Source organism: Lissotriton vulgaris, chromosome 2_1 (genome assembly GCF_964263255.1).
Source record: "Lissotriton vulgaris chromosome 2_1, aLisVul1.2, whole genome shotgun sequence".
NCBI lineage: Eukaryota > Metazoa > Chordata > Amphibia > Caudata > Salamandridae > Lissotriton > Lissotriton vulgaris.
In genome coordinates, this window is record NC_141687.1 from 152,672,447 (window position 1) to 152,698,602 (window position 26,156).

The 26,156-nt window shown below is 48.3% G+C and overlaps 1 protein-coding gene across 1 annotated transcript in view; it reads left to right on the top strand.

Annotated features, from left to right (window-relative positions):
* The window catches only part of MYBBP1A (MYB binding protein 1a), a 517,888-nt gene that overhangs the window by 212,621 nt on the left and 279,111 nt on the right, over positions 1-26,156 (top strand). Inside the window, exon 15 of the mRNA XM_086954610.1 lies at positions 25,274-25,425. Within this exon, the coding sequence (XP_086810736.1) occupies positions 25,274-25,425 (152 nt within the window). The remainder of the gene's footprint in view (positions 1-25,273; positions 25,426-26,156) is intronic.

A 26,156-nucleotide genomic window follows, 5' to 3' on the forward strand; every position in this document is an offset into this window, starting at 1 on the left:
GCTTCTCCGTTTAAGCGGATGCACAGTTGCCCAGGTCAACTTCTTACTGTGACAGTTGTTTTGGGGTAGATTAATTCTGTTCTCAGGTTCTGTGGTTTTAAATCTGTCAGTTTGTCAATCCTTCAGTTTGTTTTCTACCTGTTAAGTTGGTAAACCCCATCTGCCCATCATTCTTATCAAGGTGGTTTCTGTATTCCAGATGGCGCAATCTAATACTCTTCCTCCTTAGCATCATATCCAGAAGAAGGAACGTCTGCATGGGCTGGATCTCAGACATTTGGTGTTGCATTACTTCAACTGAACACAACAGAACACAGTTGATGACCTGGCTTAACTAAAGCTGAACCAGAACAATACAATGACTCAACTAAACATTTACTGCTAGATCATCCTCTCTAGCAATATCTACTATGGCCTTTGTAAGCAAGGACCTATTTTTTTGTATCACTACGTCCCACCCCCAAGTTTTTGGAGTTATGCTGCTGGTTTTTCAACTCTGTAGTATTCTGGTCCCTGCTGTCCAGGCCCCAGTGCATGTGCTCTAACCCTCACATTACGTGTACAATTGGCAAGTACCGGATTGGCTCATTTAACTTATTTCTAAGACCCTATATATAGTACTTGAGGTACCCAGGTCTACTAAGTTAAATGCCAGTAGTAGATTGCAGCACTTAATTATACCGCCACTACAGTGACACGTGTAAATGTGTCTTTATGCCCAACACTGCAGCATTAAACCTGCCAACTTGACATGGCAGAATAAATCCTTTTGCTGGGTAAAAACCTTCCTTTTTAATACTAAGCCATCGTTGGGGAACGCCTTGGTAACCCACCAGGAAGGGTGCCAAATATTAAAATGAAAGGCGTGTCCTTTTGTGTTCAACATGCCCTTACAGTGAAAACCCCAAATTGCTGTTTTCACAATGGCATAGCCTTTCGTGGATTTTCACTAGCTGCTGTGTTTAGTGATAACGTCCATTTGGGACCACCAAAGATAAATTAAATGGTACATTATAACCAATACATTGCTGAGGTCAGATTTAAAGTAACTTTAATAAGAGGGAGACTTAGAAATTCACCACTTTGTTTCTCAAACCTTCTGTAGCCTTTGTCTGCCTGCTACAGTTTCACTTGAGACAACATTCTGCCCCTTTGGTAGGACATGTGAAGAACTCCCAGGAAGGGGGGGAACAGAAAGAATTGCTGGAGTGAGTAATTGTCGCCTCAAGCAGTCAAGCAGTATGACTATTGGGCAGTGGCCACAGATTCAGAGAGGCTACCACCTCAGTCAATCAAATAGCGATTAAACCTTCGCATGCCTGCTTCTTTGTATAGGGAGACAGACTGGCATCTCCTCCAGAGGAGGAAACCCCAGTACAGAACTGGTTTTCCGGGAGGAGTGGCTCATTATGCTGGGTGGCCAAACTCCCAGGAAGTGATGTAAAGAAGGAAGGGTTCCCTCTTGAACTATTTCCACTGTGGCTAGTGAGTCCTCCTCTCCCACAAACCAGAAGCTGGCATAAAAATGGCACCTCAGACGCACAGTCCTTATCTCACTGCTGGACTGGAACGAAGACAGGAGGACTGTCCTGCTGCTCCCTGGACCCTGCAAAGAGAGGCTGCACCAAAGACTCGACTGTTTAGTTTGCACTCGAGAACTGCAAAGAGGACTGTGCATGGTGTGCCCACTCCTAGAACAGAGCTCCACTTGTGCCAAAATGGGAGAAGTGACCCCAAGGGCTAGGTGGTTAGCCTCCTGTTAAGCTTCACGGCCACCAAAATCTGAAGAAACCAGCACCCTTAGAGAGCCTAGCTTCCAGGAATGCCTGCCTGCCACTTGACAACAAAGTGCTTTCTGGGAGTCCAGACATCCCCAAGCCAGTGGGACCTATAGCATAAATAGACTCTGGTCTACCAGAGTTGTAAGTAGCCTGTGCACCTGCACTGTAACCAGTTGATCAAGTGGCGAGTGGAACTGCACTGGACCTTGCTATCGCATCGTGGGACATCGATTCTTGAGGTCAGAGACACCCCTTGAAGTCGCTCCAGGAAAACTCGCTGCATTTCTTCAACATCTTAGCGTCATTCGTCACCAGCATCAGGACCACTTTTTGGATGGTTCCTGTTAAAGGAGTAAAGTGCACTGAGGACTAAGATTGCTGATTATGACAGGTACTCTGAGCAGTCCCCGAGACTAGCTCTCAACTTATAGTGGCTAGTCCAAGAGGAATCTTACAGGCTTTTTTGCCTGTAGGTTACAAACCGCTTTCAGTGATTTATTGCACCAAAACACTAAAATTACAGTTACTTACCTTTTGGAAAATTAGATTTCCAATTCCTCACAAAGGATTTGTCATTTTAGTGTCTATCTAAAGTTAAAAAGACATTCTATTTTCGTAAATCGGTGTTGGATTTTTATTGCATCATATTTCTTACTAAACTGTTGTTTTGGGACTTCTAAATGCTTTATACTTGTTCCCTTGTTTAAGCTTAGCTGCTCTGTGCCACAGCTGCCTAAGACTGAGGTAAAGTTTTGCTTGAAAAATGTAACTGGACCGTATAAAGATTGTGACATTATTACATGGTGAGGTTCTCATAAGTGCACCACATAATAATTAATGTTCCTACACCCTGGGCAAAGAAGACCCTCAATTGCATTTGTGAGCATTTAGAAAGGACCATGGCTGCTGTTGCAAACGTTTCTGGAAGATTTCTGGTTGCCGAAATGCCTGGTTGCCACATAGTCATCCTTGCATACTTTTTACAAAGCATTACATCCTTGCGTGGGGGTCACTCAGTGATAATAACTTTGCCCCACCTGTGTTACCTGGTTACACTGAACTACTCAGTCCATGCTTCCTGGAGGGTACTGCTCTGGGGTTCGTTAATTTTGTGTGGAATCCGTGAGAGTTGCATTATCTTCCCACAGATTCCTCACTTGCCTTTGAGCTTATACTGCAACTAAAATGATATCAAGGTATGCAAACAAGTTGTGTGCTGTCTTTGTTATGTATCTTTTAATTCCTGTCCTCATGCCTTGATGTGTTGGTGCGAAGTAAATATATAATATATATATTATTGGGGAGAGAGCAGCGGATGGACTGCTGATGAGTTGCCCTGAAGCTATGGAACCCCCCATTGATCCCGCATTACAAAAGGAACAGGCTGCTTGAAGGTTGACTTTGTCGGGGCACAAATGTATGCACGGGCGGGTCACTGTACCGGGGTCACGGTTCTGGTTTGTTCTGTCCCTTGAGCGTGATCGATGCACTGGGCTCCAAGGGAGGAACGCCGGATACAGAGAGAAGAAAAGTACTTACTTGAGGAACTTTCCCTGTCCTCTCTGTTACTACATCTTTTGTCCAATGGGATTCCTCACCTGGTCTTTAAATCAACTTCCCCCGAAAATCTTCACTTTTGAACTTTTTAGCACACAACCGGCATTGATAAAGTTATTTGCCGAAATACTTCTGCCAGGACCTGTGATAGAGTGATAGAGAACATTGCTCTATTTTATTGTGCTGTATGGTGGCATTAAACTACTGACAGGTGACTCAAGCATTTGTCAGACCCGTTTTTTAGCTTAAAAGCGGGATTGGTGGTGTGTGTGTATATATGTATGTATGTATGTATGTGTATAAAAAAAAATATATATATATATATCACACAAAAGAACCCATTTGAAGATGTCACACACGGGAAAGTAAACTCCGTCTTTATTCGGGATCTCAGGTAAGAGTGTGTGATGGATTTAATGGCGGCCGGCTCGGTCGCGAAGATGCCCCTCTGCTGCTGCGGATCATTTTGTGTGACCAACCCAGGTCGCGCATTAAGAACGGGAGAGACCGCAATGCAGGATTGTTAAAAACAGGGAGATTCCGTCTGCGCCCCTTTTCAAACCCACTGGGGGAATACGTTATCTGCCAAATACCTACGGCGCTCACTGGAGAAAGATTGTTGTCTTCAAAACTGGAAATACCAGAAGCACTGTGCTGTTGACGCCCTGTGGGCGGGACTTTCTGTTTCAATGCGGATATGAAGAGCAACGCAGCTGTTGGGCATAGTCAGATAATGCCTGTGAACAAGAATGAACTGCATTCGAAACGTGTCAGGCTGTTCTTGTGAAAGTGAGGTGCTTTGTACTCTTACCTGAGATCCTGAATAAAGACTGAGTTTACTTTCCTGTGTGTGGCATCTTCAAATGGGTTCTTTTGTGTGATGGATATATATATATATATATATATATATATATATATATATATATATAACCCTCAGACAATTGGCGAGTAAATATATTTTATTGTTAGATACCAGGATTCCCAATGGGATGAATACAGGAGAGGATTTACACTGTTTTTTATGAACTCCTGCTGTATATCAGGGTGCTGTGAATCTCCTGTATGTACATTTTGAGAGACACTGACTGTTTCTCTCTAGTCCTGTCAGGTTTGTCAACATGTGATTTATCCATTGGTCTGCTGCAGACCAAAATCCATTTAAGTTTGGAGTGTGCTTTACTCCTGTGTTGGTATTTAATCACCGATTTAGGTCTTTATAACCCATCTTATACTATTGTCAGTCAATCTAAGACATGGACCTAGGTGTGTTTCTAGGATATACTTTCCCACCTTAATACAAAGAATTGACTGGATTTGGCCACTATGCCATAATGTTCTTTTTCTCTTTTGTATTTTTCCACTTCTCCCCTACCGTTTATTTGGTTGCACTTTATCGGTTTCCCTGTCATGTAACCCTCCTAATTGGGGCTAGCGTGCCATCCGATTTGCTTCTTTTATTTTTATTTTTATTTTTATGTATCCTAAATGTCGTTTAGTAATTGCACCTTGTTGTATTTTGCACATTCTGCACCTTCAAAATAATCATTTTGCACTTGCACTTTTAAGCAGATTTAGTTATCGATCAAATGTCGCATTCAGCACTTTAACAGAAGACTTTGTTTACAATAGCAATTTTCGTAAACTGTAAATATTGCCTCCGATGTAAATGGTAGAAGAATTGGCAGGATATGAAAGTCAGCAATGTTTTTTGAAGCAAGAATGTGCAAACTGATTAAATGCGTGACTTTGGTTTTAAAAGGAACGATATTAATGGTGATGCCTTCAGGTGCAGTTGGAGGACTCGTAATAATCCAGTCCGGGTTTTCATTTGCAACTCAATAGAGCATGCTGGGAACTGACTTAAAATAGTACAAAACAGGAGAGCATAGCGCTGAATAACACAGTCTGTAAAAGTAACCATGAAGCAAATTTCGTTTTTGCAGGGTTTATACTATTGTGGCTTTGTTTAAACACATTCCGGTTATGCCTTCTGTGAAAAACGAACTGTATTATCTCACATGCTTGTAGTGACCCAATCACTGTGGAGTGAAGTGCATCTTCGATTTTAATTAATTATAAACCTTTAAAAAGAGGCACTAATATGGCTCAACTCAGGTTGATGAAGGCAGCTTGACTGCTGAAACGCGTCCCTGTTCGTGTGAATGCTGTAACCAAGGAAATAAACGGGAAGAACCCCCACAACAACGTGTGCTGGCTCCTCAATTTAATTCAGTTGGGGAATAAATATATATATATACATATATATATATATATATATATATATATATATATATATATAACCTACTGGCAGTGGCCAGTAGGTAGTTATAATTAGGATTATTTTCAATGCAAAATCTCAACATACTATTGAGAATAACTTTGGCGTCGGTTGAGGAATCTGCCTGAAAATTTCCTCAAATGTGCCTCGCGGCGCTCCGGTCCTTCCCTGAAAGTTTGGGGGGGGGGATTCGTCAAGCGGGGGCCGAGATAAAAGGGGGGGGGTCCCAAAACGTGTTTTCCCAATGTTTAATTTCCATAGGGCGGTCAACCTCACTTTTAGCCCAACGGCTGAATGGATTTCCACCAAACTTGGCAAAATTGTAGGGACTGGTAGCCCGATGTGCCTTTGCTATGTCTCATGATATGTGCTCCAGTGGATTTTGAGTAATTTAGGTAAAAAAAATATATATATCTATAAGCCCGCCCCGGTACGCGCACCGGGGCACTAACCAGCGCGCTAGGCGAGTTCACGCGCGGAAAGCTGATTGGCTCTCTGGTGTCTGTAAACATTCCAAACAGTCCGGAGCGGCCGCCATCTTGTGTCTCGGTAGGATCGAGGCACAAGAGGTGCCAAAAACAAAGGAGGAAAAGACCACAAGGGGGCAGAGTAGACCCCCCCCCGACCCCCTAGGTTTGATGTGGGGGCCATAAAAGGGCCCCGCGGGGCAAAAGAAATGATTACTTTTTTTTTCGATTTGCGCGGGGGAGCGCCCGGTACGCGCACCGGGGATCGTACCAGGTAGCGTACCATAAGGAATAAAGAATGACAGATTTTTTTTTAAATGTAGCATTTTTATATAAATTGGAGGTAGTTCTGAAAATAACTGTTTTTTTTATTCTTTTTGTTGTTTTATATTTTTTTTACTTTTTTTTTGAACATTTTTTATTTTTTTTGGCTTTTCTGGACAATTTTATATTTTTTTTGTAGTTTTTCTGGGGTCAAACAAAACACAGGGAATTGCAAACAGCTCAACTGGAGCAAAAAAAAATAGAAAAAAATTAAAGTTGCTTGCTGCAGTGATGGTTGTCTGCAGCTCGATTGAGTAAAGTGATGCTTTGCTCACCATATGAAATTGTTTTGTTGCAATATATGCAAACAAATTTAAATTTTGCAAACCTGGTTTGTACATTAGGGACCATCTCCCTAGCCTCTGCACCCGATGGAGTGGGTTGATTGGAGGTGCTTGAAGAAGGATGGGGAGGGTTCTTGGTCAGATCCCTGACCTTTGCTGCCGAATAATTGATCGGGTGCTTCCTCTGCATATGTCCAATCATAGAGTGGTTCCCAAAAGAGTACTTCTTGTTTGGGTTCCCTCTTGACAGTTGTTGGCGACAGATGAGGCAAGTCAACTTAGCTGCATTCACTTTTTTTGCACCCTTTGGCATCTTGTAAAACTCTCAAATAAAATGTTCCTTGGGTCTGTATGGGAGATTGTCCTCAGGCAGAAATTGTATCTCCTCCTGCTCCTCTTCCTCCTCCTCCTCTTCTTCTTGACCACCAATGTGGTCTTGTGGTGGTCCTTGTGGTGGTGGTGGAGGTGGTGGTGGTGCAGTTGCACCTGCAGCTGCTACTAGTGAAGCCATTTCTCACAGAATGAATGCAGGTCTTCTTCACTCAAACAACAAAGTGAAAATGAGGAAAAAAGGTGGGGTCTTTCATCATTTGTAAGACAAAACTGTTGTGAACCAATCAAAAGTGTTATTTTCAGGTCTCATGACCTGGGCTTTCTCATCATTTGGAAACTAAGTGTTCTGAACCAATCAAAAGTGTTATTTTCAGGCCACATGACCCGACGCGCTAACGCTACGCGCCCCGGTGCGCGCCCGTAGTCGCGCACCGGGGCGCGCCCGGCGGCTCTTACGTTGCGCGATCGTATGCGCTCGGGTGCTTCCGGGTGCGCTTACGCAGTGCGTCATATGACGCATCACGCGGCTACGCGATACGTCACGATGTTGTTTTCGTTCGCGGGAATAGCGCTAACGGGACGCTCACCGGTACGCGCCCCGGGGCGCGCCGAAGCACTGCGCTTACCGGTGAGCGCATCGGTACGCGCCCCGGGAGCGCTCCGGGGCAAAAAAAAAAAAGAACTATTACATAATTATACAATATAAAATTCGTTATAAAAAATATTACATTTCATACCTATAGAGATTTGTTATCAAAGAACCTTTGAAATTCACTGAAAAAACCATAGGTTTCACACCAGTTATAGTTAGGAATTAGCATTTAAAAAACCTATTAAATTCACTGAAAAACCCATAGGTTTGACACCAGTTATAGTTAGCTGAAAATTTTACTGACATAAAACCATTGAAATTCCCACGTTATAGTTAGTTGGACTCACTATAACTTGCGCGCCTGCAATGCACTGCTGATGACGTCACATATTACATCACTCATGACATGGTCAGTGACATCACTCATGACATCACTGATGACACCATCCTTTTGACAGTGTGACAGACCTCCTTTCAGTGTAATGTAACCCTTGAAACACATATATAGAAACTAAAATTTTGAAAAAAATAGAGATACCCATACCAGTTACAACAACCAATTCAGTAATACCACCATCTATATACACATCCACTCATTCACCAACAGTTCTATATAGTCACTCATACATATATTCACTCATCATATGTAGTGAAACACCTATACATCCTGTTACACACCGGCAGTCATCCAAAAGTTACTCGCACACATAATCACACATGCAAATAAACTATTGAACATCCATTTATTTGCATATTCAGCTATACACACACTACCACCTTACTTCTAAGGAAACTTACACATACTTACTCTCTTAAACAATCACTTATAGAAACACATACTTATTTAACCCCTTCACTGCGGCGGCCGCATGCTGGTGACGGAACCGCTCCGTCACCAGCGTCGGTGGCGCTGTGCTTATGACGGAGCGGTTCCATCATGGCCCGCCCCGCTCAATAGAACGCTCAGCGCAGGCGTGGAATTCGCGCCGCGCATGAGCAGCGAGCGGGCCATAACGGAACCGCTCCGTCATCAGCACAGCGCCACCGCAGCTGATGACGGAGCGGTTCCGTCATCAGCAGACAAGGGGTTAAACAAGAACTCTTTCAATCTCTCACTCTCACATATACTCACTTATATACATCAATACTCACATATACTAGATTAAAACATATGTAGTTACTGATAAAGACACTATTGAGACAGTCATTCACTCACTAACACACACATATACACACTCATCCACCCATACAGTCCTGCACATATGCTGTCTTCAAAACACATGCAAACAGTGAGTCAGTCATTGATGCATCTAGGTGCTAAGTAACACCGCCACCAAACCATACAGACACTCATACTGATACTAAAAAAAACATCTAATAACCCATATACACACACATCCAGCTACTCACCAACCCATGCAGCCACTTATACACAAAGTGAAACACTGATACAAACATTTAAATATTTAAACAATACTCGCTAATATATGTATTCACTAAGATACACTTAATAAGCCAGTTAACCAATCATTTTTTTTTAAAACATCCATTAAGAAACTTATTTAAACATTTATTCTTCCATCGACCTTTACATATACATATATAAAACATATTTATTTTTCAGAAAGACACACATTCACTGGATGGTGTCATCAGTGATGTCATGAGTGATATCACTGACCATGTCATGAGTGATGTAATATGTGACGTCGTCAGCAGTGCATTGCAGGCGCGCAAGTTATAGTGAGTCCAACTAACTATAACGTGGGAATTTTAATGGTTTTATGTCAGTAAAATTTCCAGCTAACTATAACTGGTGTCAAACCTATGGTTTTTTGAGTGAATTTAATATGTTTTTTAAATGCTAATTCCTAACTATAACTGGTGTGAAACCTATGGTTTTTTCAGTGAATATATATATATCTGAAAGAGACACGTTAGTGATAGATTCCTTACCTTAGAATATCCCCAGGCGTCAGACTGGATCCGGAAAGTTTTGCGTAGCAGTACCCTTGCACGTCGGTAGGCGTCGTCGTCGGCTCCGCGTCCGTCGTCGGCGTCGTGGGCGCCGTGATGACGTCGTCGGAGTACTAAGACGCCGCCTCCGCGTGCTGACGTCAGTTCTTCTTTTTTCCGCGCCAGCCAGCGCAGATCTGGAAAGAGCAGTTCCCTGGTCACTTTTTGACTAACCTTTTTTGTGATCTTTTGATCCATTTCGAAGTCTGTACGACTCCGACGGTGCCTTTAGGGATGCCCGGATTCAAGCATTGCGACAAGTGCGACCGTACCATGTCGGTCACGGACCCCCACCGCCAGTGCCTGATGTGTTTGGGTGTCGACCATGACGACGAGGCCTGCTTCGACTGTCGGGCCCTTTCGAGGAAGGCCAGGCGGGAGCGGTCCCGCAGGCGACTCGAAATCCGCCAGTCGGCCCGCGCCGTGTGAGGTCCCGGTCCCGGTCCCACGGGAGGTCGAGGGACAGGTCGCGGGGACGGAGCCGTCACAGCTCCGGGAGTCGGCGCCACTCCTCCGGGTCCAAGTCGTCAGGTAAGAAGCATAAGAAGTCGAAGAGACATCATCGCTCTCCTGACTCCCCCCGACGCTCGCTCGATGCGGCCGGGAGTTCGGGTGACACCGCCCACGCGGCTCCTCGGGAGTGGCGGGCGCCGCGTTCGGCCCCATACCCCCTGGTCCCTGGGCTGAACGCGACGCCGGAGGAGATCGAGCGTTTCCTCATGGCCATGAGGTCCCTTTCTCCTCCGACGGGTTCCGCGGCGCCTTCGGGCCTCGACCCCGATGCCGTCGGGTGCTTCGGCCTCGACACCGCCGGCGCCTTCGGGCCCGGCGCCGCAGGGCCCCACGATCCCGACACCGCCTGTGCCCTCGGGCCCGGCGCCGCAGGGTGCAGCAGCCCCGGCGTCGTCGACGCCTTCGGGCCCGGCGCCGCAGGGCGCCGCTGGACCCTCATCGTGCAATGGATAGTCACCGGTGGACCTTACGACCCCCCCCCGGCGTCGGTCCGTGTGGTGTCCCCTCCGGCGTCGTCCTCGGGCGGCGCCGTCCCCGATGCCTCCTTTCAATCGGTTCCGACGTCGGAGCGACGCCTATCGGTGCCGATCTCGACGCCGTTTGGAGACTTTAGTTTCTATGAACCGACCTCGTTCACTTACGACCCTGAATCTCAGGAGATGAGGGATGAGGAGGATTGGGAGGGGTCTGAGGACCCTCTGGCCAGAGAGTGCCAGTCTAACATGGACTGGACAGGAGACCTTGGGGAGGCCAGTGGCCTGGACACCTCTCCAGACACTGGATTAGTCTCTCCTCCTACCGTGGCTTCGGAGGAGGGTGCTACTTATGGTGTGGTGTTGATGAGGGCCTTGGGCCTTGAGCTCCCCGTCGCGGCCGTGAGGACTAACCTCCTCACTGAGGTCCTTAAGCCGCAGTCATGCTCCATGGAGCCTCTGCTGCCGTTTAATGAGGCCTTGAAGGACGTTATTTTGGGCACTTGGTCCAGGCCCGCTACAGGTTCGCCTGTAAATAGGAACGTGGCCAGACGCCACCGCCCGGCCCCGGGCGACCCATGTTTCCTGTCCACCCTCCCCACCCGCGAGAGTCTGGTTATCCAGGCCTCTAACTCCCAGACCGCCTTCTCGACGGCCCCGTCGGACAGGGAGTCCAAGAGGTACGAGAACTATGGTAAGAAGATCTTCTCGTCCCTTAGCTTGGGACTGCGGTCTTCCAACATTGCATGCCTCTTGGGCCGTTACACCCACTCTCTGTGGGAAACGGTGGCGGAAGTGCTGCCAGAGTGTCCGTTGGAGGTACGGGCCAAACTCGGCCAAGCCCTGGTGGAGGGCCGGGACACAGCCAAGTATTCAATCCGGTGCGGACTGGATACTACTGACTCGCTGGGCAGAGCGATGGCTACGACGGTGGCGGTACGACGCCACGCCTGGCTGAGATCCACCAATTTCTCGGCAGACGTCCAGAATACATTCATGGACATGCCGTTCGATGGCCGTCGCCTCTTTGGCGACAAGGCAGACCACGCGCTTGAGCGCTTTAAGGACTCCAGGGCTACGGCCAAGTCCTTGGACCTCTCGGCCCGCGCCAGCAAATGGGTGCCTTTCGCTCCTTTCGTGGCCAAGGAAGGGGCGCCCCCACACGTGCCGCCAGCCACTCGCCGCAAACTATCGTCCAGCGCGGCGGCGGCCGTGGAAACCGCCGTGGAGGCGGTCGGGGGAACAAGCGGAGTCAGTCCACACCTGTCCTCGCAGCATCCGCCTCTAACCCTCCTAGTCCGTGCTTTTCGGCCCATGTGACGCCAGTGGGAGGCAGGGTTCGCCAACACCACTCTCACTGGCGCAGTCACTTCGGACAGGTGGGTGCTGCAGATCGTCCGAAGGGGCTACTCCCTCCCCTTCGAGACGACCCCTCAAGCCATGCCACCGCAACACCACCGCGTATCGGGGGATCATTTGCGGCTCCTGCAGGAGGAAGTTTCGGCCCTCTTGGCCAAGGGGGCCTTCGAGCGCGTTCCTGGGTCAGAAGTAGGACGTGGTTGCTACTCCCACTACTTCCTGGTACCCAAGAAGGGCAAAGGGGGCCTACGCCCTATCTTGGATCTGAGGAACGTCAACGGCTTCCTCCGGAAGGAGAAGTTCAAAATGCTGACACTGGCTCAGGTCTTGACTGCCCTAGACCCAGGAGACTGGATGGTAGCGTTGGACTTGCAGGACGCGTATTTCCACATCCCCGTCCTGCCGGCCCACCGGCGTTACCTGCGGTTCACGGTAGGCTTCGAGCACTTTCAGTTTACGGTGCTCCCCTTCGGCCTTACAAGCGCCCCACGGGTGTTCACGAAAGTGATGGCGGTGGTCGCAGCTCATCTGCGCAGGTTGGGGGTCTCAGTCTTCCCCTACCTAGACGACTGGTTGTTGAAGGCGGGCTCGCCCCAGGCAGTCGTCAGCCACCTCCAGACTACGGCGGATCTCCTGCACCGGCTGGGATTTTCCATAAATGTGCCGTAGTCACACCTGTGCCCCTCTCTGAAGCTCCTTTTCATCGGAGCGGTTCTCGACTCGGCGCAGTTTCGGGTTTACCCGCCCGAACAGCGGGTTCGGGATATACAGGCTCTGCTTCTGATCTTCGGGCCGTTATCCCGAGTTTCGGTAAGGTTGACGCTGCGGCTTCTGGGGCTGATGGCCTCCTGCATCCTTCTGGTGCATCACGCACGGTGGCGGATGCGGGCTCTGCAGTGGACCTGAAGTTTCAGTGGGCCCAGCACCGGGGCAACCTGTCCGACCATGTCCTGATCTCGGAGGGCACTGCGAGACAGCTGCAGTGGTGGCTCACGGACCGCGATTGGGTCAACGGCAGATCCCTCTCCCTTCCCCAACCGGAGCACGTAGTTGTGACGGACGCGTCCCTCCAGGCCTGGGGAGGCCACTTGGGAGAGGCAGAGATCAGAGGCCTCTGGTCTCCGGCGGAGTCCCGGCTCCATATCAATCTGTTGGAGCTGCGGGCGATTCATCTGGCACTGAAGGCATTCCTCCCGTCTGTCCGAGGGAGTGCAGTGCAGGTGTTCACGGACAACACCACCGCCATGAGGTACTGCAACAAACAGGGCGGAGTGGGGTCGTGGACCCTTTGCCGGGAGGCTCTGCGTCTCTGGCAATGGCTGGAACATCAGGGCGTGACTCTGGTGGTTCAACACCTGGCAGGTTCTCTGAACGCCAGGGCGGACGAACTCAGCCGCCGGTGCTCAATGGATCACGAATGGCGTCTGCACTCGGACGTGGCGCAAGGCCTCTTTCTGCGATGGGGAGAGCCTTGGTTAGATCTATTCGCCACCGAAGAGAACGCGCAATGTCATCTATTCTGCGCGTTGGAATTTCCAAGGTGGCACTCACTCGGAGACGCTTTTCGTCGCGAGTGGAGCTGCGGTCTGTTGTACGCCTTTCCGCCTATACCACTTCTGCCCAGAGTGCTGAAGAAGATCAAGCGCGACCGGGCACAAGTCATCCTTGTGGCTTCGGACTGGGCACGAAGGTACTGGTATCCCGAGCTACTCAGTATGTCAGTCGATCCCCCGGTTCGTCTGCCTCTTCAGGAGGACCTTCTGTCGCAGCAGCAGGGGACGGTCCTACACCCAAACCTGTCCAGTCTCCACCTCCATGCTTGGAGATTGAGCGGCGACAGTTGAGGCCATTTGACTTGCCTCCTGAAGTTTGCAACATCATTCTGGCAGCCATGCGTCCCTCCACAAAGACGGTATACGCCTGCAGGTGGAACAGATTTGTGGCATGGTGCACAGCAAAGGCTGTGGATCCCCTCAATGCCCCTCTCTCTGAGGTTCTCCTCTTTCTTCTTTCTCTTGCCCAGCAGGGCTCTGCTCTGGGCACTGTCAAGGGCTATCTTTCAGCTCTTTCAGCCTTTCTGAGGCTGCCTGACCAACCTTCTTTGTTCAAGTCCCCTATCGTTAAACGATTCCTGAAGGGCATCACTCGTACCTTTCCTCCTGTTCCCTTCGTGATGCCTCAGTGGGACTTGAACCTGGTTCTAACGTTTCTGATGTGCGCTCCCTTTGAGCCACTTCACAACTGTCCTCTTCGCCTTCTTTCTCTGAAGACTGCCTTCCTGGTAGCCATCACCTCTGCCAGGAGAGTGAGTGAGCTCCAGGCTCTCTCTTGTAAGCCTCCTTTCCTTTCAGTCCATCCGGACAAGGTTGTTTTGAGGACTAGGCCCTCCTTCTTGCCTAAGGTGGTCACGGCCTTCCACATTGGGCAATCCATCACATTGCCCACCTTCTTTCCGCCTCCGCACCCCTCGAGAGAGGAGGAGAGGCTCCACCGCCTGGACCCAAAACGTGCGCTCTCATTTTATCTGAATCGCACACAACAGTTCCAGGTGGATGATCAACTCTTTGTTGGGTACGCGGGCGCTAAGAAAGGGAAAGCGGTGCACAAGCGGACCATCTCTCGGTGGATTATCTTGTGCATCCAAGCGTGTTACTCCTTGGCTAAGAAGGAACCCCCTGTTGGGCTGAGGGCTCATTCCACTCGAGCCACGGCCACTACTACTGCCTTGGGCCGGGGTGTGCCTTTGCAGGACATTTGCCAGGCAGCTACGTGGGCCTCGCTGCACACGTTTGCAAGGCACTACTTGCTGGACAGTCAAGTCTGGAGGGACGGCTACTTTGGCCGTTCCGTCCTCCAGGACTTTCTGGTGTGATTATTGGTTCGCAGACCCACCACCACGGGGATGGTATTGCTGGGGTATCTATTCTAAGGTAAGGAATCTATCACTAACGTGTCTCTTTCAGATGCATAAGTTACTACTTGTGTAACGATATATCTGTAAGAGACATTAGTTAGTGATAGATACCTTACCGACCCACCCATCCTCCCCGTTCTGCGAACCGATATCTAGGGTTAAAGTCATCCCCTTTCAGGGTCCTAGTTTCTTTGCAATAGTGTCTGTTTTTGTCATGGCTCTGCGCTTCTGGCGCGGAAAAGCTGTGGCTAAGAACTGACGTCAGCACGCGGAGGCGGCGTCTAAGTACTCAGACGACGTCATCACGGCGCCCACGATGCCGACGACGGACGCGGAGCCGCAGACGACGCCTACAGACGCGCAAGGGTACTGCTACGCAAAACTTTCCGGATCCAGTCTGACGCCTGGGGATATTCTAAGGTAAGGAATCTATCACTAACTAATGTCTCTTACAGATATATCGTTACACAAGTAGTAACTTGTGCATCAATCAACGCTCCAAAGGCACGCCGCTTGGATACACAGCACCCTCTGAAAGAAAACGGACACTTCACTCTGGTACGTAGGTTGCAGAGAAGTTTTATTTCATATTACAAGTGAATCAAAAAAGTGCCACGTTTCGCCTTGCTCGCCAGATGAAAGTGATAAGGACCAAACACATTTTAAAAATGCTAACCACCAATAGTCACACTTGTGGATTGTCATGTGATTTTTAGAAACCATGGACAAAAGACTATAACATAGTCGCAACTTTTGAAAAACACACTAACATTGGACCAGTGCAAAATAATTTTTACACATGTACTAACATTTATAGCAAATTCATATTACAGTGGGAAAGTTCATATTAATGTACAAATACAATATAATATATACAAAGAGACTAATGGACCTGTGAGCAAAAATAAAATAGTTGTTAAGATCAAATATCTTAAATACAATTATCACCATTTATAATGCCTGGTATGCCCTGCTGATGGTGACCCGGGCTGAAAAGGGTGAATAATCTACCCCTCCTAATTCCTTCATAATGCAGAATTATTTTTACATTTTAAGCCCTTAACCTCTGTCGAATGGCACACATTGCCCTACATAGACCATTGGCCCCACGTCCTGAATATTTCCGACTTAAAATGTTTCCAAAATATCTGTCTTCTGTACCATATCCATGGTATTGACAATCCATATAAAGTGCGATAGTGTGAAAGTGCAAAATAGTGAAAAAATTCGAAAAATAAGGAATTCCCAGCCGGGAATCCTTCAGTTCTCCTACTACCGACTACATATAACACAGGGAGAAGGCAGTTTGAGGAATATTGCATGCTGTCTGTACATTAAGTTCCAACTTATATTTATTCAAAGTCAAAAAGAAAACTCTCCTTGTAAACGAACCCATGGGAGAAAACCCCCAAGATCAAATCTGCGGCTAGGCTGACTATGAATGCCTAAAACTGTATTTCTATTGGATGTCACAGGAACATACTATCATGTGCAAATGGCGTCAATAAATAATGTAAAACCATAAATCCAAATTCATGATGAAACACTCAAATACCGACCACCAGATAGATGAAATCACACCCAATAAATAGTTTAAAACCGCTGTATACAAAAATCTTCCTATAAAAAAATATATATAGGCTGAATCTTAAAAAAAGAGAATTAAACCAAGAAAATATACCCAACTTGACCATGCTACTGACTCACATTCCGTGATTTAAAGGTAATGATGTAAATCTTCACACATATTCAGACCCCTCGGACTCTTTGAATCGAGCTCTAAGATATATCTTGTCACTAACTGTCTCAGGGGTTTCTCACTGTTGCCACCTCTTTTACTTAAAGGGACACTGTCTATGACAAAATATTTTAGAACATTCAAGTATATATATATATATCTCCATCCATCCCTCCCTCCCATTGACATCCTGTCCAGAGACCGTATTCCAGATGGAATTACGTAGCACAGCGAGTCTGCCACTAGAGTGTTTATAAAGTGAGAAATCTACTGGAAAATTCTGCATCAACAAGAAATATTTGTTCAGAAAGTAAGTAATTTTTGGTTTCCTCGCAAAGAAAGTCAGCTTGAGATTCCACTGGAGGTATCCACCAAGAGCTATTCAAAAGCATAACCTAGGTCCGATTAAAGGGGAACTCTCAAAGTTTATCATAATACATAGTGAGTGTGGCTCATGCCTCAGTTACTAGGCATTGACTAACAACGGTGGTACATGATACTTGAGAGGTACAAGCTTTTGTGTTTTTTACCTGCATACCTGATGTGGAGGCTAACTACTAGTTATTCCCTGTATAGTCTAACCACTTCCCCCTATAAACTCTTCACATTTGTGGACACTGTTCCATGACTAGACATGGTGTCCATTTGGTGTCACATAGTTGTGATTTACATGAGATGGCTGGCTCCCTGAAGGGTTATTTTATCCATGTTGGATGCACCAACTGCTTGTCCTTTTGCTTTATTCTCAGTCCCCAAATCTGGAACTGTCTGGCTGAACTATCATCCCTTCCTTGTAGAACAGATTTCCCTGCTTTGCACTGAAATTCCCTCACCCTCTTTCCTAGGTTGTGTAAACTGATGCTTGGCAACAGGAGTAAAGTGGCTTAATCAATTTGGCTCCAATCCAGCAGTGTATGTGACCATTTTTTATCAGTCCTGACCTACACTGCAGAAAAGCAAGTGAAAGAACAGGATCAAGACTTACGATTTTCCTTCCTCTGACTAGAGTAAAGAAATATGGATATAGGTTCCTCCCAATGCCTTTACTTGGTGTCACCTCGAACCTCAGGATAGTGACTTCTAGACTCATGTTAGCTTTGTTAATATACAAATTCTAAAAGCTGACCTAAAGACAAGTGAAATATATTTTTTATCATGATTAATTTTTAATTTGTGTCTCTTTCGGTAAAGGGATTTTTGGACTGTCTTTACTGGAAACATGTCCGCACCATCTAAAACCTACTGAGTTGTCTGGTTCTGCGGCAAGATCCTTTGATACTAGGGGTTGACCCCAGCAAATGTTATCCTACTTTAAATATTCTGTCCTCAAGTATGGTACCATTCTTCAATTTGAATGAGATTCCCAGTCAACAGTGGCTTTAAAATGCATGAAAGCAGTCGTCCTCCCTTAAGGCAGAGCTTCTGCCTCGAACCCCCCCCCCCCCCCCCCTTCAGTTATTTGTTAATACTATGTAGGCCATGTGGATCCATGTTATTTGTTTTGTTCGAAGCATGTGGGCTGCTGAATTCATATCTGTGCATAGATCGCCGCCTAGTGTTGGGTCCGGATGATTGCATATTGTTGTCCTGGAAGAGTCTTCGAAGTATCACGAGATAGGTGGCTCCTCCCCTGGACTACAGTGCGCATGGGCATCGCCTCCATCCCCAGATTGTTTTTTTCCGCCATTGGGTTCGGATGTGTTTCGGTTCCCTCTGTCGGAATCGATAGTTGTTTACTTTTTCTAACTCGAGACCAAAAGGTCTTTAGGGTTGGCGTTGGTATCGTTTTCGTTCGGGTTTTGTCTGTTTCTCAGCTCCGAACTCTTGCTACCCATCCGCGTGCTCTCGGCGCGGACGGGCCTACTCGACGCTCCAGACATGGAACGGACTCCGTTCAAAAGGTGCCCGGTGTGCACCTCCAAGTATTCACACCTCGATGTGCACCCTGTGTGCAACAAATGTTTGTCACCGGACCATGATGAGGCCAGGTGTATGGCCTGCTCGAAGTTCCGGTGTAAGAAGACCCTCAAGATTCGTCGGGCCGCTAGACTCCAGGCCCAGTTATCGGCGCCCCCGCCGGACAACATCTTCGAAGAATTTGTTGAAGACGACGATGTCCTACAGGTTTCGGACTCTAGCCCCGCGTCCGAGGGGGATGCCTACGACGCGGGAGACGAGGAGTTTGACAAAGCCGGCGACGAGGTAGGGGACGACGATGGGGCCATTGCCACCGTGGAGGATAGCTCGGAGGAAGAGCATCCCCAAACTGACTCAGGGGTCAACCCCCTTCATGAGGCCCAGGTCGAGGGATCGCCTTCGGGCCTTACCCAAGACCTCGTTTCGCGTCCAGCAGCCCCGCCTCCGGGCCCGGCCAGGAACATTTCTGATGCGCCACTCCCGTTAACGAAAACGAAAGTGAAGCCATCGGGATCCACACCTCCGGTTTCGAAACCGAAAGTGAAAGCTGCACTGGTGGGACAGAAGGCTCTGGTGGCGTCTATGTCTACAAAATTCAAGATGGCCGACTTGAAGAGCCGCGCCAAGATGGCCGACCCGGGGACCTCGGGGTCGACGCCGAAGGCGAAGTCGGCCGACGCGGCCGCGTCGGCGCCGAAAATGGTCGAGGTCGACGACCCGAAGAAAGCTTCGAAGAAGCGTCAAGGCGATTCCAGAGCTCTGGCTACGTCAGCTCCGACCGTCGGGGCCAAGGATGGTGATGTGTCGGCTCCGAAGACGGTGCCTCTCGCCGACCCGACTCCCGAACCGGGGAAGTCGCTCGAGCCGGTCAAGCCCTCTCCAGCCTTAACGAAGAAGGTCGCGGAATCCCTGCAAAGGATTCGGAAAGACGCTGTGGTTCCCAAACCAGAGGATGTGGTGTCGAAGCCCGCACCGAAGCCGACGAAGGCGCAAACGCCTATCCGCTTCACCCTGCCGCCGAAGTCAACGCCGAAGGCTTTCGCTCCGAGGCATGGGGCAGGCGTGCCCTCGAAGGAGGTGTCGACGCCCAAAGCGTCATTGGTGGTGTCGAAGCCTCGGCTCCAGCCACTTGCAGAAGAGGAGCATCGAGAGGTCATCATCGACGCCAATACCGGAAAACTGTCCCTCTTCAAAAGGAAAATCACCACGGAGCCGGTGTTGGAACATTTTCGGATTCCTCTCAAAAACAAGAAGGACTCTGCGGGTGCTTCGGCCCCTATGGCGCCAGCATCTCCACAAGGCCTAGAACGTTCACCAACGCGTTCCAACGCGGGGGATGGTGACGAAGAGGAGGTCGAGTACAACTATCCGGCGTACTCGGATCCGGAGGAGGAACATGAACCTTGGTCTGCCGGAGGCGACCCAGAGGACCCGCAGTCGGGTCAGGAACCGCAGCTCTTTGCGGCAAAAACCTCACCGACGGAGGACTCTGCAGCCTTCAACGCTTTGATCGAGAGAGCTGCAGCTAACCATGATGTCGAGCTACATTCAGATCCTGTGGATGTGGATTTTTTGTTTGACACTTTCTCAGTGGCTGAAAAGTCAGTCAAGACATTGCCGATGCTCAAGGGAGTGCTAAAGCACGCGCCGGAGGTCTTCAAAGAGCCCACTCGGGCACGTGTGGTCAATCCACGCATTGACAAGAAATATAAGGCAGCGCCCTCGGATCCAACATACATCAAGGGACACTTGCCACTGGACTCTTTGGTTGTATCCAACGCTCGCAAGAGGGCGAATTCACAGACCACTGGTGACGCTCCTCCCCCAGACAAAGAGTCAAAAATATTTGAGGCCTCAGGGAAACGGATTGCTGCACAGGCAGCTAATATTTGGCGCATCTCAAACACGCAGGCCCTACTTGCACGCTACGATAGGGCTCATTACGACACCCTAGAAACACTGCTGCAGCACTTGCCTGACCAGTACAAGGAGGCAGGGGAAATGTTAATTCAGGAGGGAAAGCTCATCACAAACGCTTCCATCAAATGTGCGTTGGATGTGGCTGATACAGCCTCCAGGGCGATCAACACTAGTGTGTTGCTAAGAAGACATGCATGGCTTAGGATATCGGGTTTTAAACCAGATATACAGACAACCATCCTGAACCAAACAGTTAATCCTGACCACTTGTTTGGCCCCGAGGTGGATGCGACGCTTGAAAAAATGAAGGACACAGACACTGCTAAGTCTATGGGGGCCCTCCAGTCTCAGCAGTTTCGGGGTGGTTCCTTTCGCCGCTCCAATACCAGAGGCACCTCAAGGGGTCAGGCATCGCAATCCGCTCAGTACTATAAGAGCAATACCCAAACCTCATACACCAACAAGGGTAGAGGTGGCTACAGAGGCAACAACATCAAGGGCATGGGACGTGGAAACAACAGCTCCAGGTCCACCACCGCCAACAAACAGTGACGTCTTGTCACTGCCCCCCGACCACACAACACCGGTCGGGGGGAGACTCCAGCAGTTCCTGCCCGCGTGGAAATCCATCACCACGGACAGGTGGGTCAAATCTCTTATCCAGTACGGTTACTGTCTGGAACTTACTTCCAGTCCACCAAACATTCCTCCAAGAAACCGTCCTATGTCCGGCGAGCACTTGCACTTGTTGCAGCAGGAAGTTCAAGTCATGCTGCAAAAAGGGGCAATAGAGCTCGTTCCTTTACAAGAAAGGGGAACAGGAGTTTACTCTCTGTACTTTCTAATCCCCAAGAAGGACGGATCCCTCAGGCCCATCCTGGACCTCAGGCCCCTCAACTGGTATATTCTCTCGGAGCACTTCCATATGCTCACGTTGCAGCAGGTACTCCCTCTGCTTCAACAGGGGGACTTCCTGGCTACGTTGGATCTAAAAGATGCATACTTTCATATCCCCCTGCATCCTTCCCACAGAAAGTATCTCAGATTCACGATTCAAGACCAGCACTACCAGTTCAGGGTTCTGCCGTTCGGGGTCACCACAGCGCCGAGAGTCTTTACAAGTGCCTGGTGACTGTGGCGGCGCATCTGCGACGCCAGAACGTCCACGTCTATCCCTATCTCGACGACTGGCTCATTCAGGCAAAGACAGAACAGCAGTGCGCGGACCATGTGTCCCGCACAATTCACCTCCTGCACGATCTGGGGTTCTCGCTGAACTATCCAAAATCCCATCTCCAACCCGCCCATATACGGCAGTACCTGGGCGCGACAATAGACACTCTGGCAGCCACGGCGCAGCCAAATTCAGTGAGAATCGCCAGTATCCAGACGCTGATCCAACGATTCAGACCTCAACACTCGCTTCCAGCGAAGGTGTTCATGCAGTTGATAGGCATGATGGCCTCCTGCATCTCCATCGTCCCGCACGCGAGGTTACATATGCGTCCGCTTCAGGAGTGCCTGGCACGTCAGTGGACTCAGGCTCATGGGCAACTGACAGACCTAGTGTTGGTGAGCGGTCGGGCGTACAACTCTCTACATTGGTGGAATCCACAAAACCTTTGCAGGGGCCGACCGTTCCAGGAGCCTGTGCCACAGATTATCCTGACAACGGACGCTTCTCTCCAGGGATGGGGAGTGCATGTACTCCACTACACAGTGCAGGGACTATGGACACTACAGCAAAGGAAGATGCACATCAACGTTTTGGAACTGATGGCAATCTTCATGGCCTTGAAGGCATTCAAAGTACATCTGTGCAACAAGGTCGTGTTGATCCGGACGGACAACATGACGGCCATGTACTACATTCAGAAGCAGGGGGGCACCCACTCTCCGCAGCTGTCTCATCTGGCTCAGAGCATGTGGAAGTGGGCCATTCAGAGGAACATCTTCCTCATGGCAGAGCATCTCCCGGGCAAGGACAATCAGATGGCGGACCTGCTCAGCAGGCACAGCCATCAAATGCACAAGTGGGAGATACATCCATCAGTACTCCAACCGTACTTCCAAAGGTGGGGTCATCCAGAGATAGACCTGTTCGCCACAAAGGAGAACGCAAAATGCCAAAGCTTCGCCGCCAGGTTCCCACACCCGCAATTGCAGGGCAATGCGATGTGGATGAACTGGTCAGGCAGATTTGCGTACGCTTTTCCCCCAGCACCTCTGATACCGCTGGTGGCACGCAAACTCAGGCAGCACTCGATGACTCTCATCCTGGTTGCTCCAACGTGGGCTCGCCAACCATGGTACACCACGATTCTGGAACTCTCCGTGGTGCCGCATCAAAGGCTTCATCTCACTCCCAGCCTTCTGACGCAGAGCCATGGCGACATTCAGCACCCAGATCCGCAACAGCTCAACCTGGCGATCTGGCTCCTGAAGTCCTAGAGTTTGGCTACCTCAATCTTCCTCCCGATTGCATGAACATCATTCGGGAGGCAAGGAAGCCCACTACTAGAGCTTGTTATGCGGCTAAATGGAAGAGGTTTGTCGTTTACTGTGTAAACCACGGTATTGACCCGCTAGATGCTTCCATTCAAAACATAATTTGTTACCTGTTCCACCTGTATCAATGCAATTTGGCGTACTCTTCCATCCGCATTCACCTGTCTGCTATGGCAGCATACCTCCAGAATAGGCAACACCTGTCACTTTTTAAGGTCCCTGCTATCAAGGCTTTTCTGGAAGGACTCAAGAGAGTCATTCCCCCAAGGACCCCACCAGCTCCAGAATGGAACCTCAATGTGGTTCTTACAAGACTGATGGGTCCTCCCTTCGAGCCACTGCACTCTTGTGAGCTTCAGTTTCTGACTTGGAAGGTGGCTTTCTTAGTAGCAATTACATCGCTACGGAGGGTTAGCGAGTTGCAGGCGCTCACCATCCAAGAACCTTTCTTCCAAGTACATGCTAACAGGGTTGTACTCCGCACTAACCCTAAATTCTTACCCAAGGTTGTCTCTCAATTCCATCTGAACCAGACAATTGAGTTGCCAGTGTTTTTCCAAAACCCAGAGACGCTGGCGGAGCGGATGCTCCACACCCTTGATGTTAAAAGAGCCTTGATGTACTACGTGGACAGGACAAAAGATTTTCGCAAAACCAAGCAGCTTTTCGTTGCTTTTGCCTCACACCACAAGGGAAACGCTATCTCCAAAGCTGGGATCGCTAGGTGGATCGTGAAATGCATTCAAATCTGTTACGCTAAAGCTAAACGCACTCTCACTATCCCACCAAGAGCCCACTCCACCAGGAAGTTGGGGGCCTCTATGGCTTTCTTAGGCAACATTCCCTTAGAAGATATTTGTAGAGCAGCCAAATGGTCTACCACGCATACTTTCACTAAACATTACTGTGTGGACGTGCACTCCAAACAGCAGGCAGCTGTTGGTCAGGCTGTTCTCAAAACACTTTTTCAGACTGCTGCAGCTGGCACGGGCGGCCGCCGCTAATAGAGGGACTGCTATGTATTCTATGCACAGATATGAATTCAGCAGCCCACATGCCTCGAACTGCAAATGCTACTTACCAGTATGCATCTGTTCTTGGCATGTAGGGCTGCTGACATTCATATCGCCCACCCTCCTCCCCGGCGCCTGTAGCAGCTGCAGTATTCATATATATATATATGCTCATGGCATGGTCATCACTCACATACTTCACTCCATCTCTGCCAATGGCTAAAAACAATCTGGGGATGGAGGCGATGCCCATGCGCACTGTAGTCCAGGGGAGGAGCCACCTATCTCGTGATACTTCGAAGACTCTTCCAGGACAACAATGTGCAATCATCCGGACCCAACACTAGGCGGCGATCTATGCACAGATATGAATGTCAGCAGCCCTACATGCCAAGAACAGATGCATACTGGTAAGTAGCATTTGCATTATACTCCCTGTGGTTTAAGCAATATAATTGCAAATATAAATATGAATGTAGCATCGCTTTCTATATTTTTGTGCCCATCTCAGTTTGCTGTATTTGACTTACTGTAAAGAGTGTCTTACTGTTCATACGAGAGATAGCACATGGTAGAAATCTAGTTTACTCTGTTATTTACTAGGGAATATTGCCATACTCTTCCACCTTCTGGACTAAACCTTGTCTGCTGGACCTCTGGCGAGTTAAGTTAGGATTGGTATGCAGTAGTATTTGATAATCCTACATCAATGGTGGTAAACAACTGGACTGTACATTATGACTGTCCCAGGACCCAAAGTAAAGGCTTTAAATGTTTTGTGGAGTAGTGTATTTGATTGCAAACTTGAGAAGACACTAAATAGCACTCAGCAAAGTGCACTAAATTTACAGTAGGATATCATTTTTTGGGCAGATTCACAGATGTGTGAGTAGCCCTAAAGTTGCAGCTGCAAATGTGATGAGTAGTGTGGTGGAATTTAACTGAACTGGTGGGATTACAGACCATTTACTTCCTCAGCCCATACAGCCAGAAAAGTGCTCCATCATGTAGTCCAACCGGACTTGCTCCTTTGCCTGACTGTTAAGTCCACCATAAGTAAGAATCCTTATTTAGGAAATTAGTTTCTTAGAAATGGGGGATTCTGCACAGAATGTTCACTAGCTTCAACTTGATTCTGAGAATCCTAATTGATTTTTTCTTAATAACTGCAATATTACCTTTAGTTTGTATTCTTTGCTAATTTGTTTTAAGATGTTTTGTTATGAAACTTTGCTTCCCATTAAGATTGAGCTCAGTGACTGAAAAACCTTTATTTTCTTTTGCAGGGGAGGAGGAGCCGCTCTGGGTTGAAGTGGTGGTGGAAATTCTTCTGTCTCTTTTCTCCCAACCTAGTCGCTTGATGAGACAAGTTTCCAAAAGTGTTTTTGCCCGTATCTGTCCACATATGACGAAGAGAGCCTTACAGCTCATCTTGGATGTAAGTGCCGTAGCCTTGTTTACAAAACTGAAACTTAATATACAGTACTAACAAAACAGTTCACTATTGTGCAATTTTGATACCTTAATCATACAGATGTGGCCTTATTATAATGAAGAAGAAAACCATATAACCGGGTTAAAATGTTTTGATTATCAAAACAGTCCACACAACTTTTAATGTGTAGCTAAAGGTTTCTGTGAATTGTGGCTTTGTTTTGCCTTCTGTTATAGCAGGATCTCTGGGCTAAGGACAGGAAATTATAGTTCTTTAGTAGGGGATCTCTGTGTATAGTCATAATCTAGTGAATAGTCCCGCCCATGTGCGTGGACCCCGCAGCAATCAAAAATAATCTCTTAAAGTGTCGAAAAAATGCAGAACTGCACAGACACTTAGGAGAGAATTTAAAGACAGATAATGCAGCCTATAAACAGGCTACACTGTCCAGTACTTCACCTAGAAATTCCACCAAAAATCCACAAACAGCAAAGCCTGTCCAGATTTCCCTTGCCTTAGCAGCAAAAACCCTCTGGAATGATAGAGAGGAAGAATGGACAGACAAACCCCATAGGCTGCCATGTGGCTCAAAACAGGATACTGTGCCTTTAAGAGAACTTTCCAGAACTTCACCGTATCCCAGAATGCACTGCAGGTCCCTTTTACTTTCAGTTCTTTTTTCCGGCTCCTGCAAGCAGGACCCTGGAGCATTGAGCTCTCCCTTTTTAAGGGTT